Here is a 20,019-nt window from a genome sequence, read left to right on the forward strand (position 1 = left end):
AGAAAGAAAGAAAGAAAGAAAGAAAAGAAAAGAAAAGAAAAGAAAAGAAAAGAAAAGAAAAGAAAAGAAAAGAAAAGAAAAGAAAAGAAAAGAAAGAAAGAAAAAGGCTGGTGGGGGCTGGAAAGATGGCTCAGCGCTTAAGAGCACTGGCTGTCCTTCCAGAGGACCTGAGTTCAAATACAAGCACCCACATGGCAGTTCACAATCATCTGTGACTCCAGTTCCAGGAGATCTGACACGCTCTTCAGGCCTTCTTGGGCACTAGGCATGCATGCGGTGCATAGGAATATAAGCATGCAAAACATATACATATAAAATAATCAATAAATGGGGTGGGGGAGGCTGGTGAGAAAGCTCAGTAGGCAATGATGTTTGCTGCCAAGCCTGGCAACCAGGGTGGTATCATATGTTAGAAGGGAACAAGTTGCAACTTGTCCTATGACAGCTACACGTGCCCAACCCCCAAATAAATCAAATAATTAATAAATAGCCTAAACTCGAAATATCTAAAGTTTAAAGCCGTAAAGGACAAAATCACCCAGAACAGAATTCTGGAAACAACGTCAGCTGGGCAGAGGGGTGAGTCTGCAGCCCTAGCCATGAGGATAGGGCGATTAGCAGTTAGAGAGCTTGTCGCCAACAAACTAGTCCTCAGTAGAGTGGGGCAGCACTGGGGTGTTCTTTATAATCAAAGCATAGATAATGACAAATGAGAGGATTCACTGAACCAAAACATCTGGAAATGGAGTCTTAGTCTCTAAGTAGGCAAAAAATGAAGAACAGAAAATGATAGTTGGTGGAATTAGAAAAGGGTTATCTAAAAAAAAAAAAATAATAATAATAATAATAATAATAAGTCAGCTTCCACACTCCCTGTTAGACAAGGCTGGACTCCACACTCCATGCAAGACAAGGCTGGACTGCACACTCTGCGGGAAGAGGGAGGCAGGCCCCGTGCATACCTGCAGTGTGATCTTGTTCTTCACTAGCAGTCCGATTTTGATATCCATGAGGTTGAGGTCATTCTCCAGCTGCTGGTTGGAACGAATGAGGGTGATGACCTCTTCCCGCATCTTCATAAGATCAAGTTCCTCCTGAAAGTCCTGATCACTTTGGTCCAGGAGGTGGACAAACTTTCGGACCACAATCATAGGTGGGTCCTCAGCATTAACTGACAAAGAAAATATGGATCACCGAGTTACCAGGAAACATTCTAAGTCTGAGAAGGGTCAGTACTGTCATAAAGCTCTAGTGACCCACAAGATATTAATGCTTAGGTTTGAAGGTGCTCAGACAACTGTCAAATGCAGTCCGTAGTCGGGTTATTGCTGTTACCACAGGGGCTACGTAGGCAAGCAGCAAGACATCTAGCCACATGTTAGCAAGGGGGCTTAATCATGAGTGGCACCCTTCCCAAGCCTTGCCTTCAGGACAACCAAAGAGATCCGTGGAGAGCGCCCAGGACCTGAGGGCTCCCAAGCACTGCCTCAACTCTTCACCGCTGAGCCATGGCTACTCACTGAGAGTCTTGTAGTCATCACGAGCTTTGTTGGCCCGAATGAAAGCCTGGATTTTGATAATGTCATTTATCTAAGGAACAAAGAAGAAATTCTTTACTCACTTGGCCATCGCAGACACAGAAGATGCCACCCAAGCAGCCTGCTGTCCTAAGGCTACTTACATGGTCTCGGAAATACTGTAGGCGGTCTCTATAGCGCTTTCTAGCTTGATGCATCCTGGCAAGGGACTGAATCTGTGGAAAAGGGGTCCTGGAACTTAGAGGGTCTTTTCAACATGTCAGGCTTGCACCCCACATGGACAAACCCTGCTGGGCTACCATACCTTCACAACTTCATCTTTATGGGAGTGCAGGTAAGCCAGCCGGTCTTGATATGCCTTCTTCTGTTTGTATCCTCTCCACTGTGACTAAAGGCACCACACAGTATACATAGCATTATTTTCAAAGAATCAGTGAAAGTTAAAACAAACAAAACCCTCAGCTTGCTATTCTCCAAGCACAATTTCCTGATGATGCTGTAGGAAGAGACCGCACCTCCCTGAGATCACAATGTTCTACTTCCCTGACATTGATACAACAGCACACACAGTTTTGTTTGGGGGCTTTGGTGCTGGGGACCTAATGTCTGGCCTTGTGTACACTCTGCATGTGCTCTGCACTGAGCTGTATCCCTAGCCCATATCTTTTTTTTTTTAAGATTTTTTATTTATTATATGTAAGTACACTGTAGCTGTCTTCAGACACTCCAGAAGAGGTCGTCAGATCTCGTTACGGATGGTTGTGAGCCACCATGTGGTTGCTGGGATTTGAACTTAGGACCTTTGGAAGAGCAGTCGGGTGCTCTTACCTGCTGAGCCATCTCACCAGCCCCCTAGCCCACATCTTAAAGTATGTCACATTGATTCACGTATTTGTCATCCTCGCTGCTACCAGGTGAGGGAGATACACAGTAGTGTACCACAGTTCACAGGTAAGGAAATGTAAGAGACCCACGGTGTCTAGCAGCAATGGAGCCAAAATTCCTAATTCAATTTTTTCTGTAACTGTTACTGAAGCATTATTGTTTTATCTACTGTGCCTAGAATATATCACTAAAATATGCACTACAGAGGTACAGGTACAATCCACAGGCATGGTGCTCACCAATGCCTCTTGCTACAAAAGCACAATAATGTAATGTCACAAACAGGAGGTTACCATCCACTTATGAGAGAAGAGGTCACAGAAACACTCACACATTCAGTTTTAGAGTGACAGTTTATTCCTCCTGCTCTAGAGGCCTGCTCGCTGTGGGGGTACCTGCTTGCTGTGGGGGTACCTGAATGCAGGTGATGGCGGGGATCTGTTTCTTCAGAAAGTTCATCCGGGATCGGAATTCCTGTCGAACGAGGTACCCACGGCAGCAGGCTTGCAGCTTGGTGATCAAGCCTTCGTTGGCCAGCCAAAGCTGCTCTCGGTTATATGCAGCGGTCACTCCAGAGATGGAGCTCTGAAAAAGCGTTTGGTCACATTCAGGGACAAGAGAAGAGACACAGAGAATCACCTCCCTCCACCTATGGCCAAGGAGTCAGCTGAGTAATCTGCTTCAGCTGAGGACTGGGCACGAAGACCTCAGGTGTGGGTCCCAGGGTCAGGCTGACTCATAATTAATAACTACGTAATTAAAAGCCAGGCCTTTAATTCATTCCTCATTCCTGTATCCATGCCCCCATGCCCACTGGCACACGGCACTGGTGAAAAGATCTACGAGTAAAGTATGCAGGACCCCCCAACACACACTGCTCAGCAGCCCAGAGGGCTTCGACTGTTACAACAGATGATGAAAACATTCGAATAGAGGGAAAATCATCAAATTTATTTTTAGAAAAACAGCACTGGGCTGGAGAGATGGCTCAGAGGGTAAGAGAACTGACTGCTCTTCCAGAGGTCCTGAGTTCAATTCCCAGCAACCACATGGTGGTTTACTACCATCTATTCTGGGATCCAATGCCCTCTTCTGGCATGCAGGTATACATACAGATAAAACATTCATATACGGGCTGGTGAGATGGCTCAGTGGGTAAGAGCACCCAACTGCTCTTCTGAAGGTCCGGAGTTCAAATCCCAGCAACCACGTGGTGGCTCACAACCATCTGTAACAAGATCTGACGCCCTCTTCTGGAGTGTCTGAAGACAGCTACAGTGTACTTATATATAATAAATAAATAAATAAATAAATAAATCTTTAAAAAAAAAATTCATATACATAAATAAATCTTACAAAAAAAAAAAAAAAGCACCGTTGGTAGAATAGCTAACAGACTATCAAAAGAGTTGTCTTCATGTGTGCCATCCCCCGACACACACACACTCTCTCTCTCTCTCTCTCTCTCTCTCTCTCTCTCTCTCTCATTCCTAAACATACACACAGTTATTTTTGTTTTTGAGATAGGGATCTTGGTATGTGGCCTGAGCTAGCTTTTATCTCTTATCATTCTGCTTCAAACTCCCAAGTACCACAATTACAGGTTATATATGTTTTATATATAGGTTATATGTATAGATTATAGGATATATATGCATATTCAGACGTGTGCACACACAAGCATGCTGGGAAAGAGTCTGCGGGCGAGTAGAATGAGGTGGGTTAGAACGCTACTACTGTGACCCGTAAGAGGGTTTGGGCTTGACTGAGGCCGTAGCTGTGAGGAGTTTAGGAATGTCTGTTTACCTGACGACCTGCCAAAGTGCCTGCTCTTTCTTTCCTTAGTATTAGAGACGGGTTTTGGGGGAGGGGGCCCTAGCATGCACACTGAAATCTCAGTCTGCTGAGTGCTCTGGGGAAGCTCACAGGGGGAGCTGAGAGCACATTTGCTGCTCTTCTTTTTCTCTCTGCTTCCTGCCTGGCAGCTACTCTGATGGGCAGGCAGCATTCCAAGCTGTCCTTGAGAATGTTCTAATGAGGGAGCACCAAGCCTGCAGGTTCCTGGAGCTCTGATGTTGTGAGGCCACCATACCCTCCCTGAAAGGCTGAAGTCCATAGTGTCACCAGCCCCTTTTAACCCCTTATTTCGGTTTCTATTCTTCTGCCTCACAGTCTGAGGTATCTGGGCTTCTAGATGGAAGCCTTCTTGATGTGGGGAAGGTCTGAGATAAGGCGGTATGGATCTCGGGTCACAGCACACAGGGTCCACAGGCTCAAATGAGACCATGGTGGTGTTGAACTTGGTGCCTGACAGTGTCCTCTCTAATCACCCCATAAGGTGAAGGAGTGACAGAGGGCCGATGGCCAAGGGAGAAGCAGAGACAAGGCAGCAGGGAAGATTCTGAAAGGGCATCAGAGGCAGAGGTCTGCAAAGAACTGCAGGGAGCGTTTGCAGAGACTCCCTAAAGGCATCTGACAGTGCAAAGACTGTGCCAGATACCAAGGCAGGCATCTTCACTAAAGATGCCAGGCTTCTCCCTGGGAGCTAACAAGTGGATGGCAACAGAGAGAGACCTGGGGCAGACTAACTTGCAAGGCACTTAGACAGGGTGTCATACAGGTTAGATCAAATCAGAGAAACCTTACGGGCTTTGCCTTCTCTTGTCTTTTTTAGAAGACAGGCTCTGTCTGTCTCCCTGGACATTCTAGAACTCTCTATGTAGACCAGGTAACCTCAAATGCAGAGTTTTCTCCCTTTTTCTGCCTCCACAGAGCTGGGATTAAAGACGCTCATTGCCATGGTTGGCTGGTTTCCTTTTCTTCTTTATTTCTGGGTAAGGAAGACATAATCTGTATGTGGGCCAATACTTAGAAGCCGTCCTTAGAGTAGCAGCAACAACACTGCCTGGGAACTGCTTAGAAATGTGCCTCCCAAGCTCTGCCTTAGACCCTCGGGATCGACCCACACACCCAGCACTTTAAATTCAGACAAGAATAACAAAAGCTATGAGGAGTCAAGACTCACAGGAACCAGAGAGGATGGTAACAGACGTTAGGCAATAACATGCCCGTGAGAGACTTCCCTCCTGAGGGCAATTAGAGGGTGGCTGTCCCATTCGATGACAAGTGCAGAATCGGGTATAGGGGGTGAAGTACTTGCCAGTCACTGACTTTGGAGGAGTAAGAGATTAGGTCATGTGTTAAAGGCAGGGAGGACCATCACTCCAGTCCTGTATATCAGTTCAGGACCCATATGCAAAGCGCTGTCTAGGCCTGGCTGTGCCTGAGGTCATCCTGGGTCCAGGACTGGTCCCTCTCTCACTGCGGTCCCTTCGGCCGCACCCCACCAGTCAGCCGCATGTGTATCTTTCCACACAAGGCCCTGGTTTTCCACCCTCAGTGACTTTCCTCTCTCCGTCCTGAACATTCTTTCCTCTTTACTCACCTGTTTAAAATGTCACTTGGTTTGCCTTCCTCCAGGACAGAATTAAACTTTCCCTAACATGACAGTACTCTGTGTCAGATGGTGTGTTAGAGCCCCGTCTCTGCCTGCACTCACTGGCTCTGTTCCGGGCCTGATGTTTCCCCAAGACTGAAAGGCCTGAAGGCAGAACCATGGGCCACCCAACTTTTCTTTCAGAACCACACAGTGAAACTCACTGAGTTGTACAACTGACATGTTTTCCATTTCAGACTTCATTACTTCCAAACCACTAAAACATGATTACTTCAAAATTACTCATTGCACAGTCTACATTTGAGTCCAGGACTACCAGCAGCCACAAGTATTTCTCCTCGGAACCAACAATAACCCTGAAGCACTTTCTCTCAGATTTTTCTTGTGTGAAGAAAGGTGGCCTACCTGGATCTCCTCTCGAGAAAGCTGTACAGAATTCTGCACAAAGTCTGGGGGCTCAGCCCATCCTCCTGCTTGCGTCTCCAGATTGTGGTAGTAATGGTACCCGCCTTTCACCCAGTGCTTCACCCACTTGCTGTTATTGTCTCCTGGCAGAAAACAGAAAGCTAGTAACCCAGAGCCACACCCCCACATTGATTAGTCAGCTTTGAAAACCTAAACATTTTCCAAAACCTGTTCCTTGGATCCAACAGTAAAGGAACATCTCGTGTATCCACTGAGCCTTGGCTGGGTAATTCCTGGTCTATGTCATGCATGTCATATTATAAAAAGGGATCGCCTAGGAGGGCCTATCACAGAACCAATCATACTATTCTTACGATCCCTCTGTCTAAATCCTGCAGTCAGAACACCGTCCAGAAAAGACGGGCCACGCACCCTTCAGCACTACGGTTCAGGAATGAGAGAGCTACACCACCTTCTCTGCTTGTGAACCTCTGTCAACTGTCCATAGACTCAGACAGTCAGAGTTGCTGACATCCTAGGAAATTTGAACAGCTAAGTATCTCGGATCCTTTCCGCGCTCTCATAAAGCTGGTCTGGTTCACGCAGCTATCTGCAAGCGTTCAGAGTTTAGGGCTATTTCCTGCAACGTGAGCCTAAATACTGTTTATCCACATTGGCCTACATCTGCCGCCTCATATGCTCAAGGGCTTAGCTCATGGACATATGAACCCCGTCCCCCACATGACCCACCTGCTGCTAGTCTCTTCCTCTTGGCTTCAGCAAGGTCACTCTGGTACGTTTCCCCACACTCAGGGATCACTCCATATAAGCCAACATCGGGAGAACGTAGGGCACTCAGGGTTCTGCCAACATCACCACTGTCTACTGCTTCATTGATGGCAGAGATTCCTAAGGCAACTGGCTCGGAAGAGAGTTATCAACGGAGCAGTTTAGGAGCTGTCTGTGTTCACATGACTTCACCCAGCAGACCTACCGGCCACCTACCCTGCCCAGCACCTGTTGTCCTCACCCTCCACCCACACGTGAGCCAGACAACAGGCTCATGGATACTTACACCTCTGTGCCTCTTGGGTGTCTTTGTTGGACTGCCAGATTCCACCTTGAATTTCATCCAACCATAACACAGCTGACTCATCCTGTGTTTCCTACATATGATTGAAAGCAAAACAATACGAAAGCCATGGTGAACATCAGGGTATGTGTGATGAGGGCCTTCTGGGGCTCAGCTACAGAAGAAAAAGCTCCATGGATGAGCTGTGGATTAAGTGAATGAAAAGAGCCAGGCATCAAATACCCTGCCCTAGAGTTAAACAGGAAATGGCTCCGATGTAAGCAATAGATGAATGAAGGCAAATCAAACTGTTCAGGAAGCTGACAGCTGTGGAGGGAGCAGGAGCAGGTACACTGGGAAGGGATTCAGGGACTAGAGCCATATGACAAAGGCCAGCGTGTGTATTAATACACAAGGTCCAGAAAGCCTCCTTTGCCCCTGACACACAGAGGCAGCTCAAACTGTCCAATACAACTAGCGCTTATGTCTTATGTAACCAGATCCTTTTCATTCTCAAATTTAAAACCTGGAGTTACCGCCACGGCAAGAGTTCTTTTTTTGTTTGTTTTGCTTTGTTTTTTTGAGACAGGGTTTCTCTGTGTAGCCCAGGCTGTCCTGGAACTCACTCTGTAAAACCAGATGTCCTCAAACTCACAGAGATCCACCTGCCTCTGCCTCTGCCTCTGCCTCTGCCTCTGCCTCCTCTGCCTCCTCTGCCTCTGCCTCTGCCTCTGCCTCTGCCTCTGCCTCTCAAACGTTGGGATTAAAAGTGTATGCCACCATGTCCTGCTTAAGCCTTTAATTTTAAATCACTTGCTGGAAACTAAACACACATGTCCACACACAAAGATTCTAATGAATGGTGACGAGATAGCCAGAAAAGCTGTGCAGTCCGAGCGGACTCCTGTGTCGGAGGTGATGGAGCAGAACTGGCTTGTTTCAATCTTGCTATAGTTTATTTTTCCTTAAGCTAACATATAAGGGTTCAATATAGGATTTTGATGCATATACCATTTTATTACTCACCCCCCACCGTCCCTGATCCCCCCTTTGCTGGTCTCTTGTCTCCCCTCAAATATTTTTCCTTATGTGTTCATGTTACATAACTGAAGATGGGGAACGGTCACACACAATTTCGAGTCCTCAAAGTACTATAAATGCTAACATCAACTGCAGAGTGAAGCCACAATGAGGCAGCCACAGGCTATGACTCCAAGAGCTAAGTCAGAGGCAACAGGGGAGATGGTCCTAGTCTGCAAGAGAAGCTGCCCACAAACACTACCAACCACAGCTAAGGCACTTCCGTGGGAATGGCTGGAATCCAGCCATTGCCGGTTCACTGCTAGGCTGATCTCACACGGATTCCAAGAACCAGTTATCAGCAGAGCTGGGAGGCCAGAAGAGCCTTAGCCTGCAGGGAGAGAGAGTTCTGCAAGAGTTCTGACTATTCACTGTCCTGTCCCCCACTGCCCCATGCAGGGTAAAACAAAGAGCTATGGATAACCTTTCTTTCACACATAATCCTCACACAAAAGGACCAAACAGTGGAGCCAAGGTATGAAAGGCAAGAGAATGACTAGAAATTGGTTCGGCATGTGCAGAAACTAGTTCCTGGTGGCTTACACACAAGCGTGTGTGTACAGATGGGAAGAGTTTTAAAAGCCACTCATGTACATATATTAAAGGGATGCTCACCTTGGGCATTCAGACTCTACTACCCAGGGACTGGTAATTCATTCTTAGAAAGTGCTCCAAAGGCACCAACCACAAGTAAGGAAAGAAACAGCCCCAATGAAATGGCAGACTTGGGACTTCTAAGAAACCTCTCACTAAAAATGCAACAAAATGCTGGCTAAAAATAGCATGGATTAGCTTTTCTAAGCTGACAAGATGAAGGAAGGTTTGCAACAGTTAGAGCTGGCACAAAGGCATTTCCCACTGAGTGAGAAAGACTGTGAGCTCGGTGCTGTTGCATCTTCCCACAACCTATCTGGTGCTCCCTGGGAGGTCACCAGTGCTCGCCCTCATCATCCCTTACCCTCATTGAATGACCAGGGCCTTCCCCGCTCTTTAGCATCACTGATGCTTGCGGTGACAAACAGTCTCAGCAACAACACTAACCAAAAACTGAGAAGGCAAATCTGGAGAAGAGGCATTTAAAGCAAGCTGTGAGATCGGGACCCACTCCTGGATGGGAAGGTCACACCTGGTACAGGTGGGATGTAGAGACTCTTCTATAAGTGACTGTGGAGATAATGACACACATTTTATAATGATGAATCATATGGCCTGCAAATCCTACTCCAATAAAATTGAAAGCTCTAAGCTCCAGTGTCTGACCAAGCCTGGAAAGAAAGCTGCACAGCTGTAAACTGCCTGCCTACTGAGCTGAAGGCACAAAGGCCCCTCAGCAGGGCAGGAAGGCCCCTCGGCAGGGCAGGGAGGCCCCTCGGCAGGGCAGGGAGGCTTTACAGGGTCTAGGGATTCAAGGACACCTGTTCAATTGTCAGCAAATCAAGAGCAGATTAGGGAGATTTTCCTGCATGTACATGACAAAGACAGTTCCCAGAATTCAGAACAGCCACTGAACAGCTGTGCAACCGCAATCTCCGGACACTGAAGAAAGACCCCATGTCAACAAAACCCCTACAACACCAAACAAGTGACGCAAGAGGGCAGGCATCTGATTTCCGCAGGTAACACGTGATCAGTGGAATGTGTGGTTGCCAAATAAAACACAGCAAGAACAAAACTAAGGTACGCAGGGGCTGGACAGACATACAGACCCACCAGATGACAGGGGCTACCACTGAACAGCCTCAAGCTGAACTTGTGGGCAAAGACTCGATCAGCTATTTTATACGCGTTAAAGAACTACTGGGGAAGCCGGGCGTGGTGGTGCACGCCTTTAATCCCAGCACTCAGGAGGCAGAGGCAGGCAGATTTCTGAGTTCAAGGCCAGCCTGGTCTACAAAGTGAGTTCTAGGACAGCCAGGGCTACACAGAGAAACCCTGTCTCNTCAAGGCCAGCCTGGTCTACAAAGTGAGTTCTAGGACAGCCAGGGCTACACAGAGAAACCCTGTCTCAAAAAACCAAAAAAAAAAAAAAAAAAAAGAACTAGCGGGGATCACGGCAGGCACTAAAGTATGACAACGTTACCTAGCAGCAGCAACAGAGAGAAACCACATTCTTAGACACAGAAAGTACAGTCACTCAAGCAGATCTGACTGTGTAGGAGGGAACAAGTCAACTTGAAGACAGGTCTGTTCTGATGCTCTAGTGGGAAAGTTAACAAGGAAAAGGGAGAGAGAAGTGTGCACTGCGGCAGGGTGGCAGGGTAATGTCTAGCCAGATGAGCTCCTTCAAAGGGACGGATACTTGCCAGTGACAATCACAGAATACACAACAAAATAAGCTCAGGAGACACGGCTTCTCTGGTAAACTTCTCTAAGTCCCGTGATCACCACAGACACAAAGACACCACCAAGAGAACTGCATATTAAATATTTTATGTGGGGTTTTGATTGTTTTTGATTTTTGAGACAGGGTCTCATGGAGCCCAAGCTAGCCTTGAACTAACTGTGTAGCTGAGAGCGACCATGAATTTCTGACATGGCTCAGGCATGTGCCACCACACCCAGCTACAGACTAAATTTAAAGTTCAATTTTGTGCTTGCTAAATTTAGAATTCCGTAACTATTTTTAATGCTATTCCCTAGATGGTTTGTAGAACTTGGAAGCTAGCAAATGCCTAAAAAAAGACAATTCTACCCGAAGTGCAGTGTGCGCACCGGGATGTTCAGCCAGGCTCCCTGCTGCCACCCTACCCCTTTCTCCTTTCCACAGCAAGTGAAATGCTTCAATTGCCACCACTCACAGGCTATAACTTGGACAAAGTTAAATGAAGCCAATCACAAAGGTCAATACATCATATGAAGTATTCTGAATTCAAATTCCATAGAACAGGAGACTAATGATTGCCCAGGGCTAGGGGAGACTGAACTATGAAGGACCCCAACAGGTACAGGTTTCTTCTGTGGATGATAACACCCCAACAGTGACTGTGAGAGTTTCACAATTCTAGCATTATACTGGAAACCACTGACATGCATTTTAAAATGGTGAGTTACATGGTATGAGAATTACATCTCTGTTTTGATTTTTATGTATAAAATACTGTACACTGTAGCTGTCTTCTGACACACCAGAAGAGGGCATCAGATATCATTACAGATGGTTGTGAGCCACCATGTGGTTGCTGGGAATTGTACTCAGGACCTCTGGGTGAGCAGTCAGTGCTCTTAACCACTGAGCTGTCTCTCCAGCCCCGTGAATTATATCTTAATAAAACTATTGTAAAGCAAGAGTTACGGTTTTCTCCACTAATGTTCAGCTTCTATGTTCTTCCTCTGATCCACTAATGGCTGTTCTAAATCTATACATGATTGGTTTTTGGTTTTGTTTGAGGTGTAGGGGAAGAGATGCACGGCCTTATGAATGCCAGGCAAGCTCTCCATCACTGAGCAGCACCATTTACACGCATCTCTCGACCAAACGATATGGATGAGGTTTCTCAAAGGAGGACCAACCGAGAAGTCACTCAGAATCTAGAACTCCCAGTAAAAGAAACTGACAACACAGCAGGATTGTGCACAACAACGGTGAATGAATGTCACTAGCATGTTAGAGAAAGGAGGTCTGCCACAGAAATGCACACAGTGTATGGATACACTTAAATACAGAGCTAAAGTCAACTGCAGTGTCTAAAACTGCAATAGTGGGGGCCACCAGATGGGGAGTGGGTGGGTATGGACAGAAGGGGACATGAGTGAGTTTTGGGGTGCTGATAACTCTCGCTATATAATGTAAACGTCAATCACACAGGAACATTTGCTTCTGAAAGTTTATACAACTGAATACTTCGACTGACTTGTTCAGGATCTTATATTTCAATTAACCCGAACAACTTCAGTAAAGATGGGGGATGAAGAGGTAGAGGTGAGGGGTGGCTCACCTGGGCCTTTTCTCTCTTTGCTCTGATCAGTGTGTCTTGATAGTGCTGTGCCACTTCTGCAAGGACGCCCTCGAGCTTGGCTGCAGGGATCTGCAGGGCCTGAAGAGTCTTCTGAGCGTCTCCTTCATCCAGGGCTTCATTAATCAAGCCAATGGCCAAAATCCCTAAGGACACACAGACAAAAGGCTATGTTGTAGTCTCAGCTACTCAGGAGGCTGGCAGAAGAGAATCATGTGAGCCCCACAAGTTCAAGATCAGTGAAAAAAATGCTAACTCCATGAACTCACCTGAGAGCAATCATGATTCAGACTACAATTAAGCAGCACTGTATTTCAAAAAATAATTTAATATTTGTTTCATCTAAACTCCCTCACCCTATCCATTCCTATAGGAGCGTGGGCTGTTCTGTTTCATTTTTAAAGTGTTAATGTGGTGGGGATTTTTAGTTTCCGTCACACTGTGAAGCACAGGTAGGCCTTTGCCCAGGACTCCTGAGTGCTGACACCCAAGCCTGGGTCACCACATGTTGAGGAAGGGATGAGGGGAGATGAAACTGGCTTCACAGCTTTCAGGAACCTTCATATGTGCAATCAAAATCATTCATCATTTTTAGTGAATGAAACAGGAGGTGTGGGTCCTCCCTAGGATTACACAGCAAATGAAGGGCAGATTGAAGATCTAAGCCCAGGATTTTCCATTCCACTCCGATCTCTTGCCACAAATCAGTGTTTCTCACAGGAAACACCGGCTCGGGCAGCGAGGCTCCCTTGGGGAGGACTGCTGTGCTGCAGTATTTGGCTGGTCTCTGCCTGGTTTCTGAAGGGAAGCCTGGAGTCCCCTGAAGAGCATCTGTCATTTATGGTGCCTCCCGCCACGCCAGAAAGGGTGCCATCAGAAGCATCCTATGGTGGACCTCAGGATGGTTTCAGGCAGGGCTGACCACACAGGATCTAAGAAGTCATGTAGCATCAGCCTGGCCTCCTGACTACCAGACCTGTGGTCAGTAATTCAGCCAATCATGTGTAGGTAATGGAGTCAACTATGGATACCCAAAGCTCTCAGGTGAGTCCCCGTCAGTGATTACTGTCAGGAGGGTGACACAGACGAGGCCACAGCAGCTCTGCATTCAGAACCCTCCCTGGCTCTCAACTTTCGCCTCCTTTATAATCACACTGTAATCCCCTGTCACACATGACTGTGAGTTCTATGAGCCTTTTTAGCAAGCCATTAAACCTGAGGAGGCAGAGGGAATCCTCAACTTTGCAGAAGAGAGGCCTAGTTTGAACTGGCAGCTGGTGTCTGACCACAAGTGGACTTGTGGAAGACTGTGCCCTCAACCTGTACTAGATGTCACAATTCAGGCAGTTTTTATTAGAACTCTTGTTATATACTATATAGTTACATATTATATAGTTACATCTCTTATAGCTATAGCAGATTATGCTTGATTCACCTCCCCAATTTTTATTTGTTTTTGTTTTGTGCAGCTCTGTGTCCTGGAACTCACTGTATAGACAAGGCTGGCCTTGAACTGAGCAATCCACCTAGAGACTGCCCCCTGAGTGCTAGGATTAAAGGTATTCACCCCCACTACTGGTCCAAAGTTTATGTATTGGACACATAGTCAATAACTGAAAACAGTACCCAACCTTAGCTGGTTGAGTTTTATATAATTATACAAATATGTGTGAATATAAACATTTGTATTTCAATATTTCATTCAAAAGCCCTTGTAGTGTATTTGGAACCAGCTCTTGTGGTGTGTGTGTGTGTGTGCGCGTGTATAAGTGTGTGTGTGTTTGTGTATGTATGTGTGTGTGTGTGTGTGTATGTTTGTATGTGTACGTATGTGTGTGTGTGTGTGTGTGTGTGTGTGTAAGCACCATGTGCTGAAGGTGTATGTGGAGATACGTGGACATGCACTCAGGTCAGAAGCTAACGTTAGGTTTTTCCCCAGTCACTAGGCTGGCTGGATGATGAGCATCTAGGGAGTGTCTTGTCTCTGCCTCCCTTCTCCCCGGTGCTGGGGTGACAGATGTTTGTTGCCACACCCAATTGTTACCTGGGTGGTGGAGATCTGCACTCACGTCTTCTTGCCTAGGGGGCAGGCACTTTATGACCGAGCCATCTTCCCAGCCCCAAACCACACCATCTTAACAGTAATGTATCTGAGGGAACATGATGGTTACTCACGCTCATGCTCCTCATGGACCACCAGGTTCACATGGTCCACACACGCCTGGATGTCATTCCATGTAATAAATGCATTATTCTCTGCATGTGCCTGAGCCTTCAGCTTCATCAGCTCATCGAGATACCTGCCCCGATCCGAATAAAAAAAGACAGGGTGAAAAAAAAAACCAAGCCCTTCAGAATGACTATTCAAGGAATAAATGTTTTAGAATATGGAAAGTATTTGATCTAAGTTCTGGGACTGCAGAGTGACCTTGAATGTAAACACACGAGGAAACCACTTAGTCTAAGTTCTAGGAGACCGACCCAAAAGGCCGGGGACTCATCCACAGACAGACAGACAGACAGACAGACAGACAAGAGGGCCAGGCTGAGAGGAACACAGCGATAAAGGACTCTGCAATAAGCATGAGGTCTGGGTTCCACCCCAGCACCAACAAAAACCAAATGTCATGGCGTCTGTCATGTACTGACATTATGAAGTCACAGTATGAGGACACCAAGTCTGGAATGAAAACTGGTGTAGACACGACAGGTCAGAGGTAGCCGCCATGCAATGGGCCCCCACCTCTGACAGTTTTCATCCTCGATGTTGGTAAGGCCTGTCACTGAGCTGCTCAGCTGCTTCCACACCGTGGTCATGTCTCCTGACTCCAGCGCCCTGTTGATGAGGGCCACGGACGACAGCATCTCCACAGCCACGGTGAGTTCAGGATGGGTGAGGTTATGCTGTGCAGGACGGGAGGAGACAACAGTGAGGAAGGACTCTCCCCGACACCGAGGAAATTAGGAGTTCCACATGAAAGCTGAGTTTCTGGAAAAAGCTTCTACCCAAGCACACAGAGACGTGGGTATTAAATTTACTTCCACCCCATCCTGCTCCCAAACAATACAGGCTCAGTTAACTTACCTCAGGACTCTGCTGCTGCAGGGTGGCCAACTCCTTCTGATAGAGATCGGCTGCAAACGGATACACCTGGGGCAGCTGGGCTTCAGGATTCATTAGCTCCAACACGGTCTTCTCAGCGATGCCCTTCTGGATTGCCGCGTTGATTGCTGCCACTGCTGCCAACCCTGAAGGAAAACAGGTCAGCATGCAGTGGGCTTAGAGCCCTGGGCAGAAACAGTGCCTTGGTTGGTTTTGGAAACAGGGTCTCACTATGTAGCTCTGGCTGCCCTAGAACTGTGTAGATCAGGCTGGCCTTGGACTCACAGAGATCTACCTGCCTCTATCTCTCTAGTGCTGGGATTAAATGGGTGCAAAACCATGCCCTGCTGCTTTTTTAAAAAAAGATTTATTTTTATGTTACGTGTATGATATTGGGTTACGTGTGTGTGTGTGTGTGTGTGTGTGTGTGTGTGCTTGGTGTCCATGGAGACCAGAAGTGGGTGTCAGGTCCCCTAGAACTGGAGTACAGATGGCCATAGGCCTGTGACTGCCATGGGACTGCTGGGAACAGAATCTGGTCCTCTACAGAGCAGCACGTGCTTTCAATCCCAGGGCCAGCAACATCATACACCACCCCCTCACACATGCTTTAAAAGGATTGTGGAATACATGTGTATAGGCATGTTCACTTGGATGTAGGAGCATGTGGCGGCAGGACACACGTGGAGGCCTTTGACTTTTGGGTGCCTTGATCACTGTCCACCTTATACACTGAGACAGGGTCTCCGCTTGCTTCGGGCTCGTCTGCCCACCCACCTTGCCTACTGTGCACTGGAATTGCAAGGCAGCTGCCACGCCCACTGCGCTTTTACACAGATTAGAGCCCTGGCCCTCAAGCTTGAGCAAGGGACATCTGGCCTGCTGAACCATCTCTCTAGAAACCCACCCTCCCATTTACCGCCCCACCCCACAAACACAACAGAACAAAACAAAAACCACTATGTGGCCCTAGTCTGCCTTTATTCACAAAAACTCTCCTACCTCAGGAGTTGCTGGAATTATAGGTATGGGGCACCAAGTCTGGCTAGGAAGCACCAATGTTTATAGAATAAAGTTCCATTCTGTACCTATAGTATCAGTCACGATAGTTGATGTGGAACTCATCTCTAAAAACTCTCATTGAAGATGGCAGTGGCAGCCTGCAGTGGGGGTGGGGTACAGTAGCAGCAGCAGGGGCATGGACTCCAGTAGGAGCAGAACAGAGTCTTGTTGGGCAGGGATGGAGCCGGGCCCAAAGCTGAGCCCGTACAGAGTGCAGGAAGCCAGAGAATGCAGAATGTCAGAGTACTGCTGAGTACTAGCTGCAGAGGCCATGGAGTGGACACAGGCCTCTTACAGGGCTGCACCGAGCCTATGGCTAAACTGAAGATCTAGAGAGCCAAGCACCCACATTTCAAACCACCTACCATAAGGATTCTTGCTTGCCCTACTCTGAGCCTATGGATTAGACTCTATGAACAAGGATCCTCCCCTAACTTCAATACACAGAGCCCACAGGCAGCACAGGAGGCCATACAGACCAGCAGGCCATCATGCCAGGTACCCTGTACCAGCAGGCTATCACCCAGTATCTGCTCTCAGGCAAGTGACTGATTTACCTGGCACCTAATTTCAAGCTAGACTATGCCGAGCTAGCACTGTCTGATCTGTGGTTGAAAGGCAGCTTTAAGAGCCCAAGGTGACCCCATGGGCCAGAGAGAGTAGGCACTGAGTCATATGTATTTAAATAGATATCCTCATACAGTGCTTGGGTTTCCTGTAGGCCGGTTCTGTCATCTAGGCTACAGGCATTAAGGATCTGTTTACCTATAAACCAATAGTCACCCCTACCTGTCTGTTTCCTGAGCTGATAAAGAGCTGGCACCTCTGCCACACTTTATATGAGAGCTTTTCCAGTTTGCAAACAATGCCTATGTCTTGCTAGTGCTAGACTGTGCCAACAATATGCACTCAGATAGCAGGGCCAAGTTCAGGAAAACATCTGCCCCACTGCTAGAGCAGTTCCTCCTGTCTTCCTCTTCCTCATTCCAAGAAGCCAAGCCCCCAGGTTTCGAAAGTTTTTTTTTTTTTTCAGGGTTGTCTGCACCTTTGGTTCCCTAAAATTTTTGCCCTCTGTGCAGGACTGACTCCAGTGCCCACAGGCCAGGCCCTCGGCCTCCCTGAATTGCCCAGGGTCTCCAGCTGAGCGCGCTCAAGGGAAGGGCCACTTCTGCAGTGGACTGCACCCTTTGTTTTCCTGCAGTCCTCGGTACTCAGAGATAAAACCTAGTGCTTTGCGCTAGGAGGAAAACTCATAGCTTTGAGTGCCTCCACAAAAAGAAACTGGAGAGAGCACACACTAGCAGCTTAACAGCACACCTCAAAGCTCTAGAACAAAAGAAGCAAATACACCCAAGAGGAGCATAGTCAGGAAATAGACCCAGAGCTGAAATCAACCAAGTAGAAACAAAAAGAACTATACAAAGAATCAACAAAACCAGGAGCTGATTCTTTGAGAAAAAAAATCAAAAAATCAATCTATCTATCTATCTATCTATCTATCTTTCTTTCTCTCTCTCTCTCTTTCTTTCCTTCCTTCTTAATTTCTTTCTTTCTTTCTCTCTCTTCCCCTCTCTCCCTCCCTTCCTTTTATTCTTTTTTTTATCAAATATAGTCAACAGAAGTCAAACCGAAAAAAGAAACTTCAGTTAAGAAACTGTCTCCATCAGATTGTCTAGTAGGCAAAAGATCACTGAGTATTTTCTTTTCTTTTTTTTTTTTTTTTTTTTTTAAGATTTTTTTTTTTTTTTATTATATGTAAGTACACTGTAGCTGTCTTCAGACACTCCAGAAGAGGGAGTCAGATCTCGTTACAGATGGGTGTGAGCCACCATGTGGTTGCTGGGATTTGAACTCAGGACCTTCTGAAGAGCAGTCGGGTGCTCTTACCCACTGAGCCATCTCACCAGCCCTCATTGAATATTTTCTTGACTGATGATTTACTATTGCAAGTGCCATCCCTGACCAGCTGGGCTAAGAACTCAGTCTGCACAAGAGAGTAATTCTATTCCTTCATGGTCTCTTCTTCAGTGCCTGCCTCCAAGTTCACGTTTGATTTCCTGTCCTGACTACCATTCATAATGTACTGTAAGATATAAGATGAAATAAACTTTCCTTTCCAAAAAACCAAAACAAACAAACAACCCAACCTCTGGCGCTTCTGGTGCGGGACCTGGGGGTAGCACAGCCAGGAGCAGGAGTGCTGCAGGACTGAGCATGCGGGGGAGAGCACATCACTCATCCATGGCTGATGGGATGCAGGGCCATGTCACCAATCATTCACATGTGCTTGCTCTTAGCCCTTCAGTAAAGCCAGCTTGGGTCTAGAAGAGACACTTCCCTCTTCACTGCCATTGTCAGTCTGCACTACTGGCCATGTGTGCTACCACTACACCAGCTAAACAGTCTTTCCCTTCCCAGGAGCCTTCTAGTAAGGCTGCCCTTCAACTGCATCTCAACTCAGCCAAACAGTTACCAGAATTCTCAGCAGCCCCTGCTTTGAACTCACCTTTCCCTTGCATCACTGTCTGCCCAATTCCTTTCTCCTATGATCAGGTGCTCTTTCTTCTTCCACAGCCTAAAACTTACCACCCTTTAATGTTGCCTTCTCCAGACACTTCCTAACTACCCAAAAGGGTTTATCAACCAAAGTGAATGTGCCCAGACCCTAGTTCTGCTTTTAAAACCAGAAAAATGCTATTGCCACCAAAAACACTGGGTTTTGCATCATGACTAGTAGGCTCAGGTGACAGGTGACATAACTTCAGACCCTTTAATGACATAAAGCCACAACTGCCCTCCCCTGAACACTTCTGTAGCCCGGAGCTAAGGGACTCTTACGTCGCTGGTACTGCTGGGCAGCACTGTTGGCAGCATCCACTCCAGCCTGGACCTCCTCCTTCTGCAGCGGGTCAGTCTGGCCACTCTAGGGAAAGCAAAGGACATTGATGAGATGGCTGTCCCATGCGTAGGCCTCTAGACCTGAATGAAAGTCCGCTTAACAGCAGTCACAAGGGACAAAGGGATAGAGCAAGCTCCAGGCTGAATGAAGCCACACTAATAGTCAAAAGCCCTTGCCAAATCTGGGGTACAGTGGCTATTGATATGCCAGTGTGTGTGTGTGTGTGTGTGTGTGTGTGTGTGTGTGTGTGTGTGTGTGTGTGTGTAGCCCTGAAATGTTTTATAAATAAATATTTATGGACTCACAAAGGCATTAATGTGGCTTATTCCTACCAATGTATGCTGGGAATATGTATACTTGTCTTTACATAGTAGACAAAAATAGTGCAGACTTTTCTATTCCTAGAGGAAAGCCTACAAGTCTAATCCCACAAGATCCAATCTTGCAGCACCTAAAGTATCTCCGGTGTCAGTCAAGTGGGGCTTTTTTTTTTTTTTTTTTTTTTTTGGTTTTTCGAGACAGGGTTTCTCTGTGTAGCCCTGGCTATCCTGAAACTCACTCTGTA

The 20,019-nt window shown here is 46.9% G+C and overlaps 1 protein-coding gene across 1 annotated transcript in view; it reads right to left on the reverse strand.

Annotated features, from left to right (window-relative positions):
* Positions 1-20,019, reverse strand: part of Iqgap1 (IQ motif containing GTPase activating protein 1) — a 93,280-nt gene that overhangs the window by 27,348 nt on the left and 45,913 nt on the right. Inside the window, exons 11-23 of the mRNA XM_021214354.1 lie at positions 19,394-19,478; positions 15,476-15,639; positions 15,134-15,294; positions 14,566-14,690; positions 12,373-12,536; positions 7,361-7,451; positions 7,036-7,203; positions 6,286-6,428; positions 2,838-3,008; positions 1,843-1,926; positions 1,682-1,753; positions 1,521-1,590; positions 963-1,171 (exon numbers count right to left, since the gene is read on the reverse strand). Coding sequence (XP_021070013.1) covers positions 963-1,171; positions 1,521-1,590; positions 1,682-1,753; positions 1,843-1,926; positions 2,838-3,008; positions 6,286-6,428; positions 7,036-7,203; positions 7,361-7,451; positions 12,373-12,536; positions 14,566-14,690; positions 15,134-15,294; positions 15,476-15,639; positions 19,394-19,478 — 1,707 coding nt within the window. The remainder of the gene's footprint in view (positions 1-962; positions 1,172-1,520; positions 1,591-1,681; positions 1,754-1,842; positions 1,927-2,837; positions 3,009-6,285; positions 6,429-7,035; positions 7,204-7,360; positions 7,452-12,372; positions 12,537-14,565; positions 14,691-15,133; positions 15,295-15,475; positions 15,640-19,393; positions 19,479-20,019) is intronic.

The sequence above is a fragment of the Mus pahari genome, chromosome 1 (genome assembly GCF_900095145.1).
Source record: "Mus pahari chromosome 1, PAHARI_EIJ_v1.1, whole genome shotgun sequence".
NCBI lineage: Eukaryota > Metazoa > Chordata > Mammalia > Rodentia > Muridae > Mus > Mus pahari.